Below are 22,320 nucleotides of genomic sequence, written 5' to 3'. Positions count from 1 at the left end.
AAAAATAATATCAGATTAATTTATAGTTTATAGTGTTCTTATGTGCAATTACGTATTATTATGTGGTGTAACATAGTGAAAAGATAAGTCAGGTTCTAGCTTTAGATGTTCCTTTTATGTAAGAGATGAGTTACAAATTGTCTTTACAAAAATTACCATCTACTGACTGCTACTTACACTCGGTTATTGTACCTTTAGATGAAAATTCCATTCTTATTTCGGTTACCAAGTGTGTGCGGTAGAAAAATAATGTCTCCTTATGCGAAAATGTTTTCGTAGAATCATTGAGAAAACAATGCATAGCTCATTTATATTTATGGGGCATATTGTAAATTAATTTAAACATATTTTTTTTTAATAAAAAATGTGCGCGTAATCGAAACTTCGTAACTGAATAACGTAAAGGTTTTCTCATATTTGTCGATATTTATATAATGAATATTAAACATCTTGATCATGCAAACTGAATATTTTGATAATAATATTATAACTCTTATCACTAAATTGTAAATATTAAACACTGTGTGTCCTTTTCTGTCTATGATACATGTAAATTTGTTTTTCTAAAATTCATATACTTATACTCCTCCAATGAAAATAAGTTGATAAATGTACTTAGACATAATCAAATCTGGAACGTCGGATAGTTCGAACGGTCGAACGTTCACCTTGTATCGCTACCGAAAGAATTTTTTTATAGTAAGGAAGTATACAAAGTTTATATTTACAGAAAAGTAAAATACTTTCGCGCGCAATAATTTAGTCTTTTAGTATTAGACTAAAAATGTAAAACAATTGTATTCAGTAGTCACATCAACTCGTTGCGCTGGAATACTGGACGTACGCAACCAGTTTTTACATCCCTATTCGACAGTTGGATGATAGGATCTTATACAAAACATGTGCGACATATGTTAAGAATACACGTTAACGCGTATCGACTTGACTTGCCATTCTAATTCAAGAAATCAATTAGCGATACAATGTCATTGAGCCAATCGGCTTCGTGGTTTTTTCTTTTTTTCTTGAAAAATAGAATACACACACACCTTTATGTGAAACAAGCGCTGTAAACGATATACGAATGCAGGATAATATCCAGCCGCCACATGAATGTTAGAATGTGAATCGATTAATTAATCGTCCAACGTTATAATCTCGACACTGTCGCTGGCGAGTTTGTCCGCCTTCTTAACTGAGATGGTGGCAGGTGGTTTTCCTCTCGGCACATCGTATATAGGCATGCACTCGGTCGTCGCCGAAGACCTCAGTGTCTCCGACGACGGGACCTTTTGCGGCACCATCGTCATTGAAGAGGAGAGACTCTTGGAGTAATCTATGTTCGACTTTAAAGGCGCCTTTTGCTGTGGTATTATTTCCAAGTGTGAATGTTGTTGTAACTGCGACAACATCGAGAGCGCTTCGACTGAGTTTCCCTGGGAGAAGGGAGTCGGCAATGAGCTCGGCACATCCACCGATGTCGCTGCCCCTGTCGTCGCCGCTGTTGTTTTCGACTTGACGTTCGATTTTTTGTAACTATGATATTTGGTGGTCTTCATACTAGACGGCTGCGTCACGGTGCTCACGGAGATGCCACTCAATTCCGGTGGTATAAAAGGCGGTTGCGACATCGCAGAACTCACCGGCGGCATCGCATTTAGCAGACTGGGAAAATTGCCAGGTAGCACGGGCATCGCTTTGCTAGCGGCCTTCGTCTTCCTCATCAGGCTTTGTATGCTCGTTTGTGGATACTGTCGTTGGGAGTTCTTTTTCGACAGTAACTTGTGCTGCAACGATGTGCCGGTACGTGAGGCAGGTAAATTCATGGGTAGACCTTGACTCTTCATAACTACGGGTGCGGCCATGGCGCCAGCACTATGAGCGACTTGCGGCACAGTTGCCGAATTCGTCACGTTGCTGCTACCGCTACTCTTCAGGGGTGAGTGCGACAGCGAGGAGTTGTGTGCGGGTTGTGGCTCGATAAGCGATTTCGAGACGCGAATCTGTGGGGCGCTCACTTGCTTCGGCGGACTAGTCTTCACCTGTTGAATGACGGATGGCTTGAGCAGAGATACTTGCGCCGTGTTGGGCGAATGTAATATAGGCTTCGTCGGCGATATCTGAAGTGACTTGGGAATGTGAACAGGTAATGGGTCGCTCTGCGTGCTCGGCTGTTTGCTGCTGGGCTTTGTCTTATGAGGTTGTTGAGTAAGCGACGTGGTCACCGGCGTAATGGATATGCTGGGCCTGTCCTTCGTCATCGACATAGTCGTGCTGGTCTTAGTCGTTGTTTGATGGTACATAGGCGCCGATCGCGAGGTCGATGCCGTAGAATTAGTCATGCTCAGCAATTGTTGCACCGTCATGTTGTTCAGATTACTCAAGTTACTGATGTTGGTAGTGATACTGGGAGTATTAATACTGGAGCTAGTCGTACTCATTGTGGAGGCATTGCTGATACCGGTCATAGTTGTACCGGGATTGTTCAAGCCACCAGTAAGATTGGTCAGCGATGACAAATTACTCTGATATTGCCTGAGAATGTCTTGGTAACTTCCCATTTGATTCAAGTAGCTCATCGCTGACAAGGGGTCCATTATATTGCTGGCCAACAGGGCCGATAATACGGTCGGATCGACTAGTGGACTCATGTAGTAAGGGTTCATCATGGAACGATTTGGCCCAGACGTGCCCATATAACTCGCGTAGCTGCTCTTGGAACTGAATTGATTCATCAAATTGCTGCCCTGCTGTATGGGTTGTAAATATTTATTGACATTAGGCGGGCGTCCCCTTGGTCGACCAGTAGACGTTAAATTTCTATGTGGTTTGCGAGAATTTTGTGAAGATTGTGGAGACGTAGAGTTTGTTTGTACTTGCGGCGGCGGTGCCTGTGATAAGATTTTCTTGGATTAGATAACGAAAGTGCCAATATAAAGCAACGCAGATGCGTTTATTTACCGAGACTGTGGGAGCAGCTTGGGGCTGTACGTGAACGGTAGTGCTATTGTTGATCGACGCGATTTTGTTCGCTTGTATTTGACGCTGGCAACATTTGATGGCAATATCCAAGGTATTACCTTCTAGGTTCTAGAATATAAGAAAAATTATGGAAAAATCACATTTAAAATTATCACAACTGTGTTATTTCGCGACTTAACGTGTTCGTCAGAACGTCAACTCGGTAAATTTTGCTTACTTTCTTTAATAATGTTCTACAAATATTATAGTAAAACTCCTGTTTAGGGGATCCAGCTTCTATGACCTTCCTTGACCTTAACATATATTATGAAGATCGCTTTTCTAAATATTTTTTAACAGGTTTTAGCTGTCGCTCGTTGTTTGTTAAAAAAATTATTAACAAAAAAAAGTTTTATAAATAGAATTTTTGCACACAATGTACATTAAAATAAATAGTTCACAGTACAGTAACTCACAGAAGAGCTGCAGTGTACAGGTAGATTAAGGTGTAATACAGATGTACAGGTAGATAAGTAAGTCAAACTGAACAAAAAATTTCTCTACTATTTTGCGAACAACTACATCAAATTTTGAGCTATTAATCAAAGAAAATTCAATGAATAATCATGCGCCATACAGTAGATGAGCTGTGATGACAAGGTTTATCACTGTATACTTGTTATACTTATATATTAGATCAAAAAAGTCCTCTACTATTTTTTAAATGACCATGTAGATGTTTAGTTATTAATTAAAGAAGATTGGTATGCGTAAGATTGCATTAATATGCACAACTGTATTAATATACACCAGCCTTCTTTAATCAATAATTAAACATATATGTGGTCATTCGCAAAATGATAGAGAACTTTTTTGTTCAGTTTGATTTAATATATAAGCAGTGGCAGACATCGGCATCACAGTTCATCTAATGTATGACTCATGATCATTTACGAACCGTTTTTTCAATGTTACTAAGAAACATATCCTTGATAACATATATTAAGGGCAAGATCGGAGTAAAAATAGAGAATCGATTCTCTATTCTTACTAAAAATGTATAGAATGAATTAGGTTAAATTAATTTTTTTTAAGTACGGGGTCCAGAAGGGAGGGCGGACCCTTTCCCTCATATATGTATACCGTATTTCAGTATGTACTATGTACAAAAATTACGTTTAATTTATAAAATTTTTTTTGTTAATAACTTAAAATAAACAATGAGTAACGACTAAAACTTCTTGAATATTATTCAGAAAGATATCCTTGATAACATATGTATCAGACAAAGTCATGAGTCCTCTAAACAGAAGTTTTACCAATATTATAATGACGTTTCATTATGAATGTTACTAAATAAAATATTAATATGTTTTCCTCTTTTTTCTGTTTCTAATTTAGTCATTCATGAATAGATAATGTATGCACATCTGGTGAAGGAACACTATTTACTCAGTTGCACATATGACGTCAATATAAACTGGTCTATCAATCATGTTATATATGATAAATTAAGCTATAAATTAATAGTCAAGTACTTACTTTATTTCCTATGTACATTTTGTACGTGTCTGTTAATAACGTTGCAAATGCCTGTATAGTCGAATCTTTACCCTGAAAATTTTTCTGCACAAGTTGATATGTCTCGTACACATCAAGTAGTACTTGTGTTCTAGCGTCAGTTCTGATAAGGTGGACACTATCAATAGTGCTTGCCGAACCCATCGCTTGAACTCTACTTCTAAGTGATTGTTGGCAGAGTGTCAAAGCTTGGCGTGATAATTGTTCTCTCTCGGAGTCACGTAAGTATTTTCTAGGTGTAAAAAATGAATGATAAATGATAAAGTTAAGTGATAAATTATCCGTCTACTTCTAATTACAAACTAATTTGTGTTATTAATTAAGTTTAATCATCCGAGAGTAATCTTACTTGTCTGAATCCGGTATTTTTCCAAGCTGTATACACAATTGCATTAACATTCGACTATCGTTGGTCTCTTTTAATACTTGCATAAGCAACGTCACGCATTTCGACATATGTGAGGCAAAACTTCCAGGTCGATCGATTTCGTTGATTGGTATATGCCACACACCCTGGAAAAGTAATATAATATCATTAATACAAATATTTACATATAATATCGTATGTATATTTATATTAATTACAAAGAAAAACAGAAAAAGTTGTTTTAATGATTTTACTATCTCGTATAAGGAGAGAATAGTGTAATAAAAATTACAATACAATTTTAGTACTCCGGGAATAGACAAAAAATTATAAGATATAGTAAAAGTGACTATGAATATAGTAAAAATTATCATAAACGTAATAAAAATTATCATGTTTATGGTCACTTTTATTATGTTTTATTCTAATTTTCGTAATAGTCTATTCGTGGACTATTAAAATTATATTGTAATTTTTATTACATAATATTATCTCTGTGTATATATATATATATATATATCTTTTAGTTGCAGAAAATCTATCAACTCTTAAACATGGCTATGAAATATAATATAGTTGTATGTATGATCGTGATACTACTGTATCTGCATGTCTGTTCTGCACTTTCTATCAGGTAATAATTGCTTGTTAGATGTGTAATATTTTATAATCATTCATTGGTTATCTTGTGTCTAAATAACATTGCAGTAGAAGACCGTGGCGTTGTCGTGGCGTATCGAAGAGAAAATTGATAATAGACACAGATGCTGGCGGAGACGATGCTTTAGCATTAATGCTGGCACTTCTGTACGAAATCAAGACCTGCGATATCGAAATTTTAGCTATAACTTGCACATATGGTAACGCGTACTTGGAAGATGTGATACAAAACGTGTTGAAAACTTTAACTGTTGCTGACAGAAATGATGTAAGTACATAATTATCAAATGATTATTTTAGTACATACATCCAAATTTTTGGAATTTACGAATACATATTGAATTGCGTGAAATATCTTTATGTACGATTTTTTTTAAAATTTGGCAGGTACCAGTATACATCGGGTCTGTAAAACCACTAATAAACACGTATAAATTTGACAATTATTTCGGCGAAGACGGGTTTGGAGACTTTAATTTCACTGAACGAATAACTGCGAAAGTGGATAAGACCAAACCTGCTCCTATGGTACTCGCAGACCTAGTGAAAAAATATCCGAGTAATTCAAAGAGCATTTGTAGTATTTATTTACCTAACACATACATTGTTTTTAAAATATTAAATTTTTTCTTTTTCAGATCAAATAACTATAGTCGTTCTTGGACCTTTGACAAATATTGCTGTAGCAAATATGCTACACCCTCGTTTCATAGATAACATAAAAAAACTTATTATAATGGGATCAAACATCGAACCGGACTCTAAAATCGAATTCAATTTTGAACAAGATCCAGAAAGTAATTGGATAGTATTAAATAACACTAATAAAATCCACACTGTATTTCCAATAGATACAGTAACTAGTCATAGTATTGCAAAGGTAATATACTATACCATAGATACGTATGGATTATTGATCATGCAATAATGCAATATTGTTTTAAACAGGAGGAACGTGGAGAAATCTTTAATAAGATAAAAAATTCGTTCGCGAACTTTTTATCTTTAGCTGAGAGAGTACCTTTAGAAAAAACAGAACTTTGGGGACCAGCGGATGGCATGACTATGGCAATTGCATTAAAACCAGAAATAGTTTCGGAAACGTTTAAAACTAATTTAGAACCGGTACTTATTGGAAATCGGGGTGAAGTTGTAGTAGATCCCAACAATACCGTACACAATGCAGAAATTATTCAAAGTATCAATGTAACTGCATTTAAAGACTTAATAATTGAATGTCTTTCTTAATGATGGATTCGAATTGTATCACGAGCTTGCTATGGAATTATTTTTTAGTAATGCATTAATATGCTTAGTATAATTAGTATGCTTAGTATGTTTAACCCTTTACATTCGGAGTCATCTTTGCTAGATTTACAATGTCCCTTCTGAGAAGACATGCAAGCGCAAAGGGTTAATATGCATTGTTGAAACACACGGAGTATTACATATAAATACAAAAGATACTTACATTAAAAAAGTTGGTGCTTTTTCTATCTGCAAAAAGTCCTTGAAAGGTTTGTCCAGGGAAGAACTGACAATTGTATGTTCCTAGTAAAAGATCCTTGCATCTCGCAATATTCTTCGACTTTTTGTTATTAAAAAAGAAGTGTGCCAATCTATAGAACGACTTGTGATGTTCCGTGAATCTCAATATACACTGTTCCAGACCAGCCAAACAATATGCGATTAATGTTATTACTTCCTCTTCCGGCATTTGTTCCTCTGAAATACACAAATTCCGAATGACAATCTATATAATACTCCATGAGATATACTGTAACTTCCCGCTGTAATAATTAAAATAAAGGAATTGCAATCATAACTTTACCGTTTTCTATAATGTTCGAATCCTTTTTCTTCTTTTCTGCGTCACTTTCGGCAGACTCGCTGTCACTGTCGCTGGAACTATCACTGTCGGAGCTATCGTCGCTACTGCTGGACTCCTCGCTGCTACTGGAACTGGAATTATTAGTCTCCGTAGTTGTGGTTGTGGTTTGTGTAGTCGTGGTGCTTTCCTGCGAGCCTCTTCTACTCAGAGTGATCTCTTCGTTTGTGTTACCTTGCATTTTTCTTTTATCACCTACTTTCTCTTTACCATCTTTTTCCTGTTCAAATTTTAAAATAATTGCAATTTCGATCAAATTAACACTGATTTACAATAGTCGAAAGCAAAAGAAATATAAAGGAGATAAACGTACAGTAGGCTGCAAGTCTTCGTTCTGTAGCCATTTGCCATCAAATTTTCTGGTATCCTCGTCATCTAACGAGGATTGTTGAGTTTCTTGGCTAATTTCCATCGCCTGCTTCATGAGAGCGTCCATGATATCCTGTGGATTGTCAGTCTTTCGATCGGAATCAACTGCCAGTACATTCGGTGAACTTTTCTTGTTCTCTTCTGTTCTTGTCTGCGGTTTCATTTTATCGGCGTTTTTGTTCTCCAGCTTCTTCTTTTGCAACCTGGGTTCGTTACTTTCGTCGCTAGACAGAATCATCACTTCGTCACTTGTTTTCTCTTTTTGCGACACCATATCGCAAACTTTTGTAATTAAGTCATCTATCAACGCTACTACGTCTTGCATCAGTTGCAGGTGCGAAACGCTACCTAATTTTATTCTCTTCGTATTGTCGTGTGATGATTCCTCGGGATACCTCTTGCGACCTTCGGACTTACTTGGCTCTATACACTTAACATCAAGGGTCTTATTTGATTTATCTACGATTTCTATTTCCTCGATACTACTTGAGCGTTGGCATACTGCTGCCACGTTTTTATCGACGTCTATCACGCTATCAGATTCCTTCGAAGTGGTTTTCTCCGCATCGGAGCACTCCTCTTTTTTCTTCTCGTTGAGTTTAGACTGATACTTCATAAAGGGTCCATCAGAGCAATTTTTGAGATGCCAGTGGAATAATTGGCCCAAAGATTTCTTCAACGGCTTCCCCTCGTGTTGCTCTAAATACTTCAGTATACTAGCGTGGATACGATAGTGAACCTCTAGCGCCTCTATAGATAGATTCTGCGGACTCTTGTGACTTATTCTACGTGGATATTGGGCATTGTTCTCGTATAATAATTCACTAGCCTGAAATCAGGCAACGCGATGCATTAGATACGAGCAATAAAAAAATAAATATAGAACATAACAGATAAAATATCTAACCTTTGCATAATGTTCTAAAAATACAGGAGGATCCTCATTCTTCTTTTCCGCGACTTTACCGAGCATATATTGATAAAGCCATCTCTCGTCATGATGAATAGATGGCTCGTCGATAGTCTGACATATTCGATTAGCTGATTCGAAACATTGATCCGCGATATCCAGCATCTCCTCCTTTCTGGTCTCCAAAATTTCAAATCTCTCCATACTCAAGGTATCGGTCTCTTGTTTGAGCAGTCGCGAACAGAACGAATGAACCATATAAACAAAGTTCCCGTACTCTGTCCAGATCACAGAATGTCCTGGTGCTAGCTCGATAGCGTGATGATAACTCGACTGTGCCATCTTCGCTTTATTGAGAAATTTATCCTTCCCTCTATCGATACAAACGAGAAAACGTTTAACGTCATTATTGCAATTCGCACGGATTTAGGAAGATGCAATTAAGAGAGCGATACTCACATAGGTCTGTAATTATTTAGCCAATTCTCGATTATACTGCCCGTTGCCATAGCTAAACCTGCCCACGAATTTAATCCCCTCGGATATAAGCACAGATCCAGAAGATAGTAACGGCAGGCATGTTCCCACTTGTTATTCTTGAAATAGAAGTCGCCTAACAAGTAGTAAATGGTAGATATCGCGTGCGGCAACGGTTTCATCACGCTCGGCATCTTCTCCTTGGCACCGATTATGTAGGCCGTGACGTCCTCTACTATTTGATTCGGGTCGCTCTCTTGCGGAACTAGTCTAATTATCCTCTTAAATAATATCTCCGTGTCCATGCTGATAGAGAGAATTCTGGGAGATTGAAAATTGGGCAGCTGTTTTGGCTTATAAAAATCGAATAGCAATTGCGCTCCATCCCAAGTTAATTCCATCTGCGGCACCACGTGATCTTGAAGATGTTTCGGTCGCACCTTGTTCATCCTGTTGGGATGGCCGTACAAACAGAAGAATATCTGCTCGAGATGTTTCGTGAGTCTATTCTTGATAGAAGCATACTGCGGAGTCTCGAGTTGCGGTATGATTAAATTCATGGTGAAGAACAATAATTTCGCCTCGTTGAAACAACACCACGAGTGTCTACCGATAAATTCATGGGCAGTGAACAGAATCATTATGGACGGTGGGATGCCCTCATCCTCATCATCCGACTCGGAATGATGAGAGCCGTGCATCTTATTTTTATAAGGGGATTCAGCCTTTGCTCTCTCCTTGTCTTCCTCACTATTAAGATGAAATTCAAGTTATAAGTAATAATAATAAGTAATAATCGCTCATGCGTTATATTAATAGAGACGTTTTTCGACAAACTTACTATTGTAGAATATAATGCAACAGGATCCAAGGTAACACAGTTTCAAGTGGCATTTCTACAGCGTTCTCTGGTACATCCAATTGATGACAAACGATATGAACTAGATTTTGAACCAATCTCGACAAACGAGACTCCGGCAGATATTTTACTGCAATCACGGCGAATCATGTAAACAATGTAGTAAAGTTAAAGATATAAATTATTTTATTAAATTGACATGATCTTACCGGCAAATACGCTAACTTCGATTGTACAGGTTTCTAATTTTTCGAGTGCCATCAGAACAGAACTCGTCCACTTCTTCTGTTCAGCTTCGTTGGAAGAATTTAGATAGTTTTGCCACGATTCATTGAGACAAGCTTCTGCCCAAACGTAACATTCCTAAAAATATACGATATTGTTGAATAATTTTAACATATTATTTTCTACGTACATATTTATATTATATTATAATAACATTAATAATTACATTAATAATGGTTATATATTACCTCATACTGTTCAAGTTGCCATAAACTATCGAGTAACATGGTTAGTTGTCGAACCCTATCGACAATGTTCTCATTCGTTATTAACAACTTGTGTCTTTGTTTGGCAAATTTAAAAGTATCTTGCAGTATGTAAGAGAGCTCTGCATATTTCTTCTCGTCATACAGACGCTGGATTTCGCCCAACTTTTGACCTCTGTATAATTAAGAAAATGAAATTGATCTATTCTAATATAATACATGTTAATGTATTAAGATTGAAAGAAACCTTTGAATCGACGTAAGTTTCTTCTTTACAAGCTTCGTGCTAATTTGAGAGTTATTCTTACAGTTTGAAAGAGTGATACAAGCATTTGGTTTCTTGCTTTCGATTACTTGCAGGCGACTTAACAACTGAAAATGGTACATATATATATATAATTTATATAAAAATACGAAATTATTCTGATTATTTCTTTGTCAATTAGAAGATTTCTTACCAATTCTAATGTCTCTATGACGACATCAAAATCACCTTGGCACAAGAAGATATTAGCTTTGAGCCATAAGATCCTCAGTAAAATGTAAATATTTTCTTCATTCAAGAGATCTTGTCTAACACTTGTGAATATTATATGTCCCAATTCTTCCGCTGGCAGTCCAGTACCAAGCTTATCCAACCTGCAAGAATAATTTCATAAATAGAGAGAGAAGTTTTTCATTAATAAAACGTTTACAAACACAATAAAAATATAAAACTTACGTTGAACCTGATAGAGTATCTGGTTTATTATCTAGCCATCTGTCTGTATGAAGTTCACCAAATAATAATGTCATTTCAGTATCTAACTTCAATATTTTTTCGTCAATATTCTCCTCAAACGGCGACAAGTGTGGGATATGTTGTCTGGAAAAAAAAAAAATATTCCTTGTTTATAGTACTACGATGAATATTCCTTTTTTGCGCCACTACCTCATAAAAGGATATGCCTGTAAGTAAATTTCCGACATTCCTTTCGGCCATTCCTGATTCCACTTGGTGCATAGAAACTCTGCGTATTTCGCGATGATTATCATTAGGTTACTTTTATTGCTATGCTGATTTATAAATGCGTCCACATCGGCAATTTCTGCTTCTGTCTCAAAATATTTTTGCTGTTGACTGTACAAAGAAGATTGAATGACATAACGTTTCATATTACACCGGATAGAAATTAAATTATAAATAAGTACTTTGCGTCAGGGCTTGGCGATTTAGAGCTTTCCGAACTTTTGAGGGCTTCTATGTTGTTGCTGCCATTATTCTCTTGATTTGCGAATAACTGATACATATCCATAGTATCCATAGAATCATCAATATTTTTAGTAACATCGTCCTTAGTCAACCTTACCGTATCCGGCCTGTTATAAGTTAGAGTATATCTAAATACATCATTTCTCAATACAAATTTTTGCATCTAATATACGTACAATAAAGTGCTGGGAAATAGTCTTCTGAGTGTTTCTTCCAACTGAACGTCATCCCTCTCTGCTTCCCTCCTGTTCGTACCTCTTACTCTCGCGGATCGTCTCATGCTACTGCAACTCCAAGCCCACTGTTGCAAGAAACACAATGCACTTCTACGCCTCTTTTTCACCTTTTGTCCCTCTTCCTTTCCATCGATCTTTTCAGAATGAACCTTATCGTCCGCTTTATTCAGCGCGTCATTTGCTTTCTCGACACCTTTCTCAGAAGCTTTGTCACTCGATTTGTCGCTTTCCTTGTCGCTGGATTTTTCATTAGGCGCCCCGTTATCCGTGCTATAAACGTCATCTGTAACTTTGTCGCTCTCTAGCTTGTCGGTATTAGCATCTACTTCGTACTGCATCTGTTCCTCCGAATCTATGTTTTTGGTTTGACTTTGTTCTTCAAATTGTAAACCGTCCGTGTCAGACATTCTCAATGGATCTTCATCTTCGATTATCTGTACATCAGTTGAGCAAGATTTCTTGTCGTCTTCGGTTTCAACTTCCATCGCAGTATCTGAAGCTGTATTGAAGGCTTGATTGTCATCAGACATCTCAAAAGTACAATCCTCCGCTTCCATCTTAACAGACTTGCCAATATCATTATCTCCGTTTGGAATTGAATCATGTAAATTCTCTTGTTCCACCTCCATAGCATTACTTTCTTCAGCTTCACACTCATTACTTGCCACTGCATTCTTGTCATCGGGTTTTTGAACCAATAATATAATTCGACTAACAAAGTTCAAATTGTTTTCAGTAACATACCTATGCATGTCTAACAAGCTTTCTCCAAGGGCTAACCATGTATAGCTTATTAGAGGCATTCTTAAATTTAATTCTGGCAATGGTTTTGGTGTGAATTCAGCTTTACAAAATTCTGCCCATTTTTCAGAAACCTCCTTTGCCTCCGCTAATAATTTATCACCCAATACATGATCATATTCGGTATACAAAGGTGGGTCTAATTGCCAATCACTATTATACAGCTTATAACATTCTTCCATACATGGGATGTTTTTAAATATTTTGTCACGAAAAGCTAAACCCTTTACATAACTAGGATCTTTTTCCAATGCCATAGAAATATATAATAGACAGTTCATGTAATCAGGAACGGCATATAAGGCAGTTATTAAATTGTCTAGGCATGGCCAATGATTCGAATTACACTTCAGACCTTGCTTAAAAGATGAGCAAGCTAATTCTAAATTAGAAATTTTCATGGCTAATGTGCCAATCCTGTACCACAATGTTACATCGGAATCATCCAAGTTTGCAGCCTCCCAGTAGTTTTCCACAGCTTCCACATAATTCTCAAAAGCCACTTGAATAGCACCAATGTTCTTGAAGCAGGAATACTTTAAGGATAACATCGGTCTTGATCTGCCATCTGGTACTTCTGGCTTTTCTACTTCATCCAGTAATTCAGTTTCTAAAAGATCTTTAAAAATAACCAGTGCTTCCTCTCGCTTATCTTCTTTCAACAATTCTAAGGCTTTGTTGTATTCTGTTAGTGCTATTTGTTCCTGAAATATGTGATACAAAATATAAATAACAAATATATTTTTATGTTAGGTGGTAATTTGGCTTGTACAAACTTCTAAGATAAACTCACACTAGATGTACTATGTTCTTATTATTTCTAGTTGAATTTTAGAATTCTCAGCATACAATGGCACATATATAGATTGTAATTCATCAAACAATTAACCCCAATTTACAATATGCTCTTTGCTTCTTGTTTCTTTATCTCTTTTAGATTTAAATCTTAAGCCAGAAGAAGATAGAAAATATGAAATAGGAAGCAAGGAATACATTGTAGATTAAAAAAAACTTTTAATGTTAAATACGGGACACGAAATTGAATTTCTGTGCCTATGATTGTCGATTGAATTTAACGCTCTACACACTTGATAGATGATAGATATACAAATTCAATGTAAATTTATACTGCAGATAACGTTTATTAGTGATAATGTTAAACGCTAAGAATATCGAAATTTGCGCGCCAGAGAAGCACCTGATTCTTCGCAAATGTGACCGATTTTGAGGTTATATGTCCGAGTAAAGAAACGACTGCTCGCATTCTTACCTGCGCCTCCTTCGTGATCGTAGGTAAATCTTCCTCCTCGCTTTCCTCACTCGACTCTTCGTTGAGAGCAGATATCTTAATCATACTGCCCATTTCTCGCACAGTATCAACGCCTACATATGCAAAACATCAACAAATCAGCCGGTTTTTTCGCACGCCGCCATGCCAATGAACCACGCATACGGACTTAGATGGTCTAGATAGTCTAGATAAGAATTAGTACCCCTTATAGAGATATCTATTCTTTCTTGGTGCACCTCGCACTTACATTTTGTATACTGCAAAGTGAAATAAGAAGTCTCTTTTCAGTTCTCATTTTTTTCTATTTAAAGTGAAATGCACAAAATGTACATATATATATACGTAAATTCTATCAGAACGTGAAAAGGATAAAGTTCAATAAAGGTGTGAGGAAAGTGCAGGTGGGAAGAACAGATTGTGTTATCTGCCTTTGACGTCGCGAATGTGAAGATTACGTACGTTTATCTCGTCTACTGCGATTGAACTTTTAACTTTGTTTATCTTGCTTGCACAAGGGAAAATATTACTATCGCGCATAATGCATGCACCAGCTATGCAACGATGGTTCATTTAGTTCTGACATTATTCTAACGCAAATAGAACGCATATTTCCGACGATGGCATTATACGAGCAATGATAATAGTCAGATACAACGTGTAAACACTTTTTTTTGGGTGAGTGCCCGTATTACATTTGTACGATCATTTTATGATTTATATCATTCCGTTATACCGGTATGCACAATCATATTGCGATATAAAATATATCATGGTGAATTGTTTACAATGAAAGTTGCATATCTTTTGCTTTACACATATGCGTTTTTGTAATAAATATTATCTTATAAAATAACATGTATACTTCAGGACCTGAAATAAAAGTCGCAAGTGAAAACATCAGTTTATAAAAAATGTAGTTACATTTTTGTTTTTAACATTCGGTAAACAATTGATTAGGAAACTGTCTGCTGACTTCAGCTCAATGTAAAAGTGGGAGAAATAATTAATATTAGTTAATTATATTACACACTATTGAGAGAAAATGGAGATTAGAGACAGTCTTTAATGAGAACGTCAAATATGATAGATCTTGTTGGATTGCAGATTAGGTAAGGTAATACAAATTACAGTGTATCTGATAATAGAAGTGATAGTATTTAATTTTAACATGTACAAAAATATTACGGAAAGAAAATGTAGAGCAGTAATAAATAATGATGTATAACAAACAATAGTTTAATATTAATAACAATCCAAAACGTTCTCAACAAAATGATACTTTTAAAATCCTCACCATGATCTGCCTTCTCACAAGATGCATCAAGTGTTACAGTTAATTGTTGGCACTTTAAATCATTATACAAACACATACTCTTATCACATAATGGAAAAGTTCATATTTAACGGATGTAGAGATTAAAACTAATTCCATGACAATTTGATACTATTACAGTTGCTGTAATGTCAATGTAAACAGGCACAAGTATGTACATCGCAGGAGGCTGGTCGAGAGATGATACACAAACAGTAGATACACAGAATTTGTCTAATTCTGGAATAGCAACAAACAAAATTATTATAACAAGACTCTATGCTCCCGCTTATAATGAATATAATAGCCAAATCTGGCGTACAAGTGAGTCTTTCTTGTTCTATCAAATATGAATTCAACTCTAGAGATAATTGTCTATACACTTGTACGACATCGTATGCATGCAGAAATCATTATCTCTCAAATTAAAGTCATTCAAAATTAAAGTATAATCACAAATTTCCTTTTTACAGATCTCGAAATACAGAGACATTGGGCTGCATCTTTTCTCTTGCCGATCGGATCTATTTTTATTCTTGGGATGATCGTTCTACTGATGGTAATAACTCCACGTTCATCATATAATTTAGATAAAAAATAATTCTTTTTCTTATTCAAATTAAATGTTTGAGTAAAATGTGAAATCTCAAACAATAATTGTAGGTATTATTCAAACGATATCCACATACAGTGGCCGCGATTGTTGCTGCGATTCTCAGTATCATTGTTGTAGTGACAATTGTCATATCGTTCAACCATGGGCCAATTTATACTTAACACGTTTAAAGTAAGGTAATTTTGTTGATTGTTATACCGAGAAAATATTTCTTCCATCCATACGTTAAGTCGCCAGCTCTGATATTATGTCTAAGAGTTTCTTTTAATAATTATATACACTGAATAAATAAATATATTGTTACTTACTACTAGGAGTGCTTGCTCATCATTTTCATCTCTATCATATCGTCCGAAACGCGTTTTACCATTTCTATATATTTTTCCAACGTTGTGTACAATCTCTCGTAGCTCTGAAACATAGATTACAATGTGTGTGTGTATGTTAAATTATGCCTTAAAATAATACGTCAATTCCATGAGTGAATTTATCATACCTCTATGTAAGTGGAATCTTTATTCAAGTATTCTAATTCACTTAAAAGTACTTCTATAGTATTGAGTGGCAACCAAGTCGGTGGCGCGGTGGCTACTAACGGCGTCTCCAGGCCGAAATGTTCCTTCCCGCTGCCCAATACTGCACTGATATAATCTACTGCCAGATCGCTCGCTTCTATCAGCCGGCCAGTATTTAGCATAAGACGCAAGAGCTCCGAGGCATTTCGTTTCTGCAACATCCGATCATTGTAGGACTGCATAAATTCGATCTTATTTCATACATACCTTATATGACATTAATAACCACTGCGGCAGGAAGGCTCCATCTTGCAGTAATTTCCGCGCAACGGCTTTATGCAGCTCGCTATTGGTATTTTTCTCGTGTTTCAACGTGAAGTACTCCAACAGCCTCCAAGCGGTATTTGTAATAGTTGTATTGGATATACCGATATCTGAGAAAGAGACACTCAAAATTATTTATTATCGGCAATCCCGAAAAGAAATATACATAAAAAGGCATGATGAATTCTCGCAGTTCTCTCATAAAAGAATCACGAGCAACTATTTTTACCAAATATGTCGTTTTGTATTAACCAGTCCCAGGCATTTGGATCTTCACGTTGACTAAGTTTGATGCACTGCGACGTCAAGCTTTCGAGTACAGAGGTTTTGCTGATTTTAAATTCGTCGCATAAATGCAATGCCGTCGTATACAAGCCAGTGCTACATAAAGTGACAATAAGTTCAGATGGTTCTGAAATATATAAATGACGAAAGTGAGTTTACACAGTGATATATCTTTCGCAACAATTAACACGTTTGTGAGACATTTACCTGTATGTGCGACTATATGCATTTCTGAATTAACTTTCGAAATCTTCAATCTCGCGTCTACTATATAGTACTCCTTCTTGATGTCATCCAACTCGAGGACTTCGACTTGCTTTTTGATCTTGTAGTGTAATACTTCCTTGCCATCTATGCCTCTCTTTTTTTGCGGATTCGGCAGGCTTAACTCGTCGGCAAAGCTATGATCGATCACAGGCCTCACGATCCATCTGTACTTCTCACTCACGTGATGCAGAGCGTTGATGCACGCCAACAAACATTGAGCCTGCCTCGATATGATCAGCGCGGAATGTGACTCCTGACTCAAACGCATGGCTTGCTCGTACATCACCGATGCGGCTGTAAAAATGGTAACACATCAGTGTTGTACATTATATATCGGTTCACAGTTACATTTGCAAGAGGAGTTACCTTTACGCATGTTTTGTTTGTTCACGTGGAAACTGTACAAAAAGTTATAATAGTTGTTTTCCATGAGATCGACGCTCCTGGCTCTGCCCTCTACTATTCTCTCGAGGTCCTCGTACATATCTACGTAAGGAAAGGAGATCAAATCTATCAGCAGTTTCCTCTCGAACAGCGTGACTACCAGCTGCCGCAGGCAATCTACTCGACGCGCGGCGTCTGGATTTGCGTTTAAGCAATGGTAAGCTTCCGTGTGGTGGCCCAAGCTCAAGTGTTGCGCGAATATTATGGAATGAAGTGTTGGTAAATTTGGGTCGTCCGTGTCGGCGGCTGCTATAGCCGTCTCGGCGATCTCTATGATACAGTCGGACGCGTTGTGCTCCTCGAACAGTTTGATCACTTTTAGGTAATAATGGATCAACGCGCTGTTTCCCGTCGTAACATTAGGGCCAAGCAGAGCGTCAGCTAAGAAAACGTCGGTCAGGATACCGTTGGAAGCACGAAGAAAGTGATCGCACGCCTTTTGCATCTCTCCCATCTCCAACAAGGCAACTGCTAATATAAACTTCCTCGAAGCACTATTCCACTCGCACCATGTGTTGAGAAGCCTCACGTACTCTTGAACAAGTAGAAATTGACAACTCGACAACAGCCATTCCGGGAACACAAAGTTTCCAGATATCGGCCATCTAATAACGTTACTTAAGGAAACAGATAAATCTTTAAACTGTCTGGAATTACCAAACGGAATTGACGATCTTGTTAGAACTTACTTGACTGTTATCAATTAAACAACAGACATATGAAATCACGTCACATGAGGTATATACAAAGGATACATAAGTTGCGCGAGAAGCGTCACGTGCGTCAGCATGCTGTAATGCCAAGGTATCAGAGTTGTCGGGTCCATATTCGCTTGAGCCATCAGAATGTGAGCGTGTTTTGCACCACTGCTGTGGATAAACAGCTCCAACAGCGACAAAGATCGATGCTGCCTCTGCCCGACGCTAACTCGCGAGTCGGTGAGCTTTAACGTTGAAAGTCGTTGAGTACTGGACTCTCTGAAAGGATACATAGTTTAGTTCTTCGAAAAGATTTCATTTTCTTTTAGTTTGTTATTATAGACTATTTAAATTTAAGAAACTACATGAGACTTACAGTAACGACTGCGAAGGAGTATAAGTCGCCGTGGACTCGCATATCCACGTGACAACATGATAAGCCTGAGTGAGCACTACAGTCCTCGGCGCTAACGATGATCGTATAGTGTGCAAAGATCTCGAGTCAAATAGCTCGGGGCGTTGCAGTATGATTTGCTGTAGGATTAATAGATCTCTACAGATGGAGAATCTGAGGAGTGCGACCTGCGTTATGGTTTCCGACACCGCGGAAATTCCCAGTTGACTGCCAAATAAATGATTGATATGTAGCAGGACTTTGGAAGCATCATGACCGTTCTCGAACTGCAGCTTATTCGGCTGTCCGAGGTCATATGTTAATGCTTCCAACAGCATGGCCATGGCACCGGATATATCCTTTACGTTACCCAGTTTGTGATAGAGGTCAGATTGGAAATCGAAATCTGACAGCTGTCATTAAATGAACAAGTTGATTTCAGAGTCCACAGAGAGAGGTACGAGATAGAGAGATTAAATTGAGTACTCACCGGGTCGTTGGGTTTCTCCAACATCAGTTTTAACAGCAAATCGTCGATTATAATATCGGGACTTCTCAGATGATACAGTTCCCTCTCGATTTCCATTTTAGATTCTTCCGACAATTGTTCCCCTAACATGACCAACGCGGACATTAAGATGATCAGATCTTGACACGTGTCCTCGTCCTGCGACAGAACAGGTGTTGTCTTGAAGCGGGATGTGCAGGATTTTTCATTGCAGAGCGCCAGATGCTCCAGGGCTTCCATAGGCCTCAAAAGGGAGAACGACGACTTTTTCAGCAAGATGACGCCGTAGACACTCGGCAACAGCAGTAAGCCTACGGGACGTGTACCGTTGGCGTGATATTGGACAACACATGAGTAAAATTTCGACCAACATCTGTTGGCAATCTCTAGGTAATCTTCGTCCATGATCACGTAATCCATCACTTCTGCTTGCATCTCGGCCTCCACTGCCATACACACTCTCTCCTTCAGCACAGCTGGCGAAAGAGTCATGTCTGCGATGAGATTGGACCTTCTGTAGATGCTCAGAGCCTTCGTGATGTCCGCCAATGAAAATTGACCAGGATGAAAGATGTAATTAATGTACGCTTGTCGTGGATCTGTCCCAGGATCGCTCACGATGTAATCCCGGTCGCGTGCCTGCTCCAGAATTGCAGTTTCCCACGCGGAATTAACGTGTGTGCCATTCAGCGGTAATTGTGCGTGCGTTACCGCCACAGTGTCCATATCTGTGGTTCTCCACACCGCCCATAATCTAGTGAATGTGAACGCGAAATCCACCAAGTGTTGCTGTTGGAAAATAATACAGATTCATTAAGTTTGTCACCGAAAAGGGATGATTGCATGCTTGTTAACAAGAGAATACTCACGTCCGGCGCGTACAACGTGCACAGTCTAATGAACTTGAACATGCCGTTATCTTGCACAGGCTTTAGAATACTGAATTCGCATTCTGCGCCGAATTTCAAGAATGTACCAAGATATAACTCGTTGTCGTTGCCCAGCGCCTTCCTGAGAACGTGACCTTGCGCACCTTGGGACACAATGCGATTCTCGATCGCTGCGTCTGTTACTGCTGTGCACTGTGTCTTATTGCAAGACCACATGCGTACATTGCCCTCTCGGCATAGCGCGAATAAGTACATATCGCTACCGTAACTGTGTATGACAAGAGACATTGCCACGTGGGCCTCGGTATTGCGACCTCTGAACGCAGTAGCAATGCCGCTCAAGAATCTGGGCACTATCGAGTCTTGCTTCAATTCGCTAGTATGTACGAGACCTGTGAGTGCTTCGAGTCTCAGAAGTAGTATAGTAGCTGAACTATAGGCAAGAGCGAACAACGCCTCTTCTTGTGGCAATGTGAGCCACGATGCTGCTGCATGAGGTACTGGTGAATCTAAGGAAAATAAAAAGATACCAGTGAATGACATAGTTTAATATGTATAAGGAAAAAACTGATGAAAATGAAGCTATATATTATTAAATGGAAATGTCATATTTGCTGCAGATACAGCTTGTGTATATAATGAAGAAAAAATCTGATAAAAATGCATCTATATATACACATTGTTAAATGAAAGTGTCACATTTGCTGTACGCTACAGACTTACTTGTGGTCCCAGCATTGGCAATAATATGAAATGTATGAGGATCTCTGGCATTTTGTACAGAAGCTTCACTAAATATAGACTGTACACTAAGATCCGTATATGTACCCAACAAGTTCTCCTTTAAGTGAAACAAATGAATTGTCAGTAGACTGTTAGTTACAAAACTATAAACAGTAAAATTCATGCTTACTTGTCTGTGAATCTTATCTGGATGAGAAAACAAAAGCTTATGGACACTGGAGACAGTGACAATCAGAATAATGACAGAGTTGACTGTCTCATGAATGGAGATTCCATCCAAAATTGGTGTATCTGTAAACTTATATCTGACTCTGCAGTTTGCTAGATTGATGTCTAGACTGTGTTCAATCAATTCAAGTATATCATGGCAAATACGCCAATAAATGAAACGGTTACGAGTGAAGTATTTGGAGCTGTCTTTATATGAATAGCCACCTGCCCTTTCTGGCACCTTTATATCTTGTAATGTGCTCTGGCTTCCACCTGCAAAAATAAAATTCTGACCATCTACTCACTCTTGAAGAAATAATTGCAATAATATCAGTCTATTTTTATTACATGTATTATTGATATATATAATTATTGATTTTTACAGCGCATATTTTTGACATGTTAAGTTTAAGATTAGAGAATTACATTTGCCGTAAAATATATACCGAGTGACCAGAATAATTTATTCAAGATGAGTAACGGATAGAGGTTAGACAATAGAGAGGTTAGATAAGTGTGCAATTGAAATTGCTACTTCAATTCACAATTGTTATAAAATATATAATTCCCGCGAACATCTTATTTCGACATCACTGAGAATGGCTCTTCGAAACGCTCTCAGATGACGTTACGAACGGTATTTTGGTTTGCCGGGCTATCATACGGAGGTTATGTCCTCACCAGTATTCAGGGTGATTTCTTTCCATTTTTCTGGCAGAGTTTGATCCGGTACAACCTCGCGATACCCCAACGGGAACTCCACCATTTTCTGATCCTTTGCGAAGAAGCACTAAAACTACTCGTCCGTCACTTTACATCACAATCCACTGTGAATTTGAGCGGGCACTCAATAGTTTTTGGCGCCGCCTCGTGCTTCGCTCGTAATGTGTGTGTGTGTGTGTGGTGTGTGTGTGTGTATGGTGCGTGCGTGATACAGGGCGCGTATCGGGTGTCCTCGACGGCATCACGC

The 22,320-nt window shown here is 37.8% G+C and overlaps 4 protein-coding genes across 10 annotated transcripts; 2 read left to right on the top strand and 2 right to left on the bottom strand.

The window, feature by feature from the left end:
• Positions 1-93: 93 nt before the first annotated feature.
• Positions 94-14,215, bottom strand: LOC116849841 (calcineurin-binding protein cabin-1-like). 2 transcript variants are annotated; one of them, XM_032827420.1, is made up of 19 exons: positions 14,123-14,215; positions 11,992-13,556; positions 11,755-11,922; positions 11,495-11,683; positions 11,285-11,428; positions 11,022-11,202; positions 10,811-10,935; positions 10,546-10,738; positions 10,282-10,435; positions 10,055-10,202; positions 9,196-9,963; positions 8,734-9,109; positions 7,771-8,655; positions 7,401-7,677; positions 7,041-7,294; positions 4,892-5,055; positions 4,504-4,774; positions 2,962-3,090; positions 94-2,891 (listed from the first exon to the last, which is right to left on the bottom strand). In XM_032827420.1, the coding sequence occupies exons 1-19, from the start codon at positions 14,213-14,215 to the stop codon at positions 1,137-1,139; spliced, it is 7,839 nt and encodes a 2,612-aa protein (XP_032683311.1). In that variant the 3' UTR covers positions 94-1,136. The 2 variants fall into 2 exon arrangements, with proteins under 2 accessions (XP_032683311.1, XP_032683312.1); XM_032827421.1 differs by lacking the exon at positions 14,123-14,215 and adding an exon at positions 13,646-14,049.
• On the top strand, positions 3,048-7,394 carry LOC116849846 (probable uridine nucleosidase 2). Of its 2 annotated transcripts, XM_032827431.1 has the most exons (7): positions 3,048-3,073; positions 4,638-4,763; positions 5,437-5,543; positions 5,621-5,837; positions 5,957-6,128; positions 6,208-6,449; positions 6,518-7,394. In XM_032827431.1, the coding sequence occupies exons 3-7, from the start codon at positions 5,464-5,466 to the stop codon at positions 6,815-6,817; spliced, it is 1,011 nt and encodes a 336-aa protein (XP_032683322.1). In that variant the 5' UTR covers positions 3,048-3,073; positions 4,638-4,763; positions 5,437-5,463; the 3' UTR covers positions 6,818-7,394. The 2 variants fall into 2 exon arrangements, with proteins under 2 accessions (XP_032683322.1, XP_032683321.1); XM_032827430.1 differs by lacking the exon at positions 3,048-3,073 and having other exon boundaries at positions 4,624-4,763; positions 5,618-5,837.
• Positions 9,576-16,381, top strand: LOC116849848. Of its 5 annotated transcripts, none has more exons than XM_032827436.1 (4): positions 9,576-9,711; positions 15,597-15,779; positions 15,929-16,014; positions 16,119-16,381. In XM_032827436.1, the coding sequence occupies exons 2-4, from the start codon at positions 15,629-15,631 to the stop codon at positions 16,230-16,232; spliced, it is 351 nt and encodes a 116-aa protein (XP_032683327.1). In that variant the 5' UTR covers positions 9,576-9,711; positions 15,597-15,628; the 3' UTR covers positions 16,233-16,381. The 5 variants fall into 5 exon arrangements, with proteins under 5 accessions (XP_032683327.1, XP_032683330.1, XP_032683325.1 ...); XM_032827439.1 differs by lacking the exon at positions 9,576-9,711 and adding an exon at positions 14,406-14,598; XM_032827434.1 differs by lacking the exon at positions 9,576-9,711 and adding an exon at positions 14,605-14,818.
• LOC116849842 (nuclear pore complex protein Nup160 homolog) lies at positions 15,033-22,265 on the bottom strand. The gene is made up of 14 exons (XM_032827422.1): positions 22,032-22,265; positions 21,310-21,623; positions 21,120-21,237; positions 20,376-20,905; positions 19,489-20,295; positions 18,981-19,411; positions 18,662-18,883; positions 17,829-18,511; positions 17,403-17,756; positions 17,140-17,322; positions 16,854-17,020; positions 16,568-16,798; positions 16,380-16,483; positions 15,033-15,695 (listed from the first exon to the last, which is right to left on the bottom strand). The coding sequence occupies exons 1-13, from the start codon at positions 22,114-22,116 to the stop codon at positions 16,382-16,384; spliced, it is 4,227 nt and encodes a 1,408-aa protein (XP_032683313.1). The 5' UTR covers positions 22,117-22,265; the 3' UTR covers positions 15,033-15,695; positions 16,380-16,381.
• Positions 22,266-22,320: the final 55 nt, after the last annotated feature.

Source organism: Odontomachus brunneus, unplaced genomic scaffold (genome assembly GCF_010583005.1).
Source record: "Odontomachus brunneus isolate Ranch 3 - 2012 unplaced genomic scaffold, Obru_v1 Obru_scaffold_126, whole genome shotgun sequence".
Taxonomy (NCBI): Eukaryota; Metazoa; Arthropoda; class Insecta; order Hymenoptera; family Formicidae; genus Odontomachus; species Odontomachus brunneus.
The sequence above is the reverse complement of the archived record's forward strand: the minus strand, read 5'-3'. Positions and strand labels throughout refer to the sequence as shown.

What these genes read in the sequence shown, in the direction of transcription:
- LOC116849848 (XM_032827436.1), top strand. Translation starts at nt 15,629, where the DNA reads ATGTACATCGCAGGAGGCTGGTCGAGAGATGATACACAAACAGTAGAT. An exon ending in TAGCCAAATCTGGCGTACAA is followed by an intron (nt 15,780 to 15,928) that starts GTGAGTCTTTCT and finishes TCCTTTTTACAG; the next exon opens with ATCTCGAAATACAGAGACAT. An exon ending in GGATGATCGTTCTACTGATG is followed by an intron (nt 16,015 to 16,118) that starts GTAATAACTCCA and finishes CAATAATTGTAG; the next exon opens with GTATTATTCAAACGATATCC.
- LOC116849842 (XM_032827422.1), bottom strand. Translation starts at nt 22,116, where the DNA reads ATGGTGGAGTTCCCGTTGGGGTATCGCGAGGTTGTACCGGATCAAACT. An exon ending in CAGATAAGATTCACAGACAA is followed by an intron (nt 21,238 to 21,309) that starts GTAAGCATGAAT and finishes TTTCACTTAAAG; the next exon opens with GAGAACTTGTTGGGTACATA. An exon ending in TGGAGAAACCCAACGACCCG is followed by an intron (nt 19,412 to 19,488) that starts GTGAGTACTCAA and finishes ATTTAATGACAG; the next exon opens with CTGTCAGATTTCGATTTCCA.
- LOC116849841 (XM_032827420.1), bottom strand. Translation starts at nt 14,215, where the DNA reads ATGGGCAGTATGATTAAGATATCTGCTCTCAACGAAGAGTCGAGTGAG. An exon ending in TCATAGAGACATTAGAATTG is followed by an intron (nt 10,936 to 11,021) that starts GTAAGAAATCTT and finishes TACCATTTTCAG; the next exon opens with TTGTTAAGTCGCCTGCAAGT. An exon ending in ACGAAGACTTGCAGCCTACT is followed by an intron (nt 7,678 to 7,770) that starts GTACGTTTATCT and finishes AAATTTGAACAG; the next exon opens with GAAAAAGATGGTAAAGAGAA.
- LOC116849846 (XM_032827430.1), top strand. Translation starts at nt 5,464, where the DNA reads ATGGCTATGAAATATAATATAGTTGTATGTATGATCGTGATACTACTG. An exon ending in CCTAGTGAAAAAATATCCGA is followed by an intron (nt 6,129 to 6,207) that starts GTAATTCAAAGA and finishes TTTCTTTTTCAG; the next exon opens with ATCAAATAACTATAGTCGTT. An exon ending in CTAGTCATAGTATTGCAAAG is followed by an intron (nt 6,450 to 6,517) that starts GTAATATACTAT and finishes TGTTTTAAACAG; the next exon opens with GAGGAACGTGGAGAAATCTT.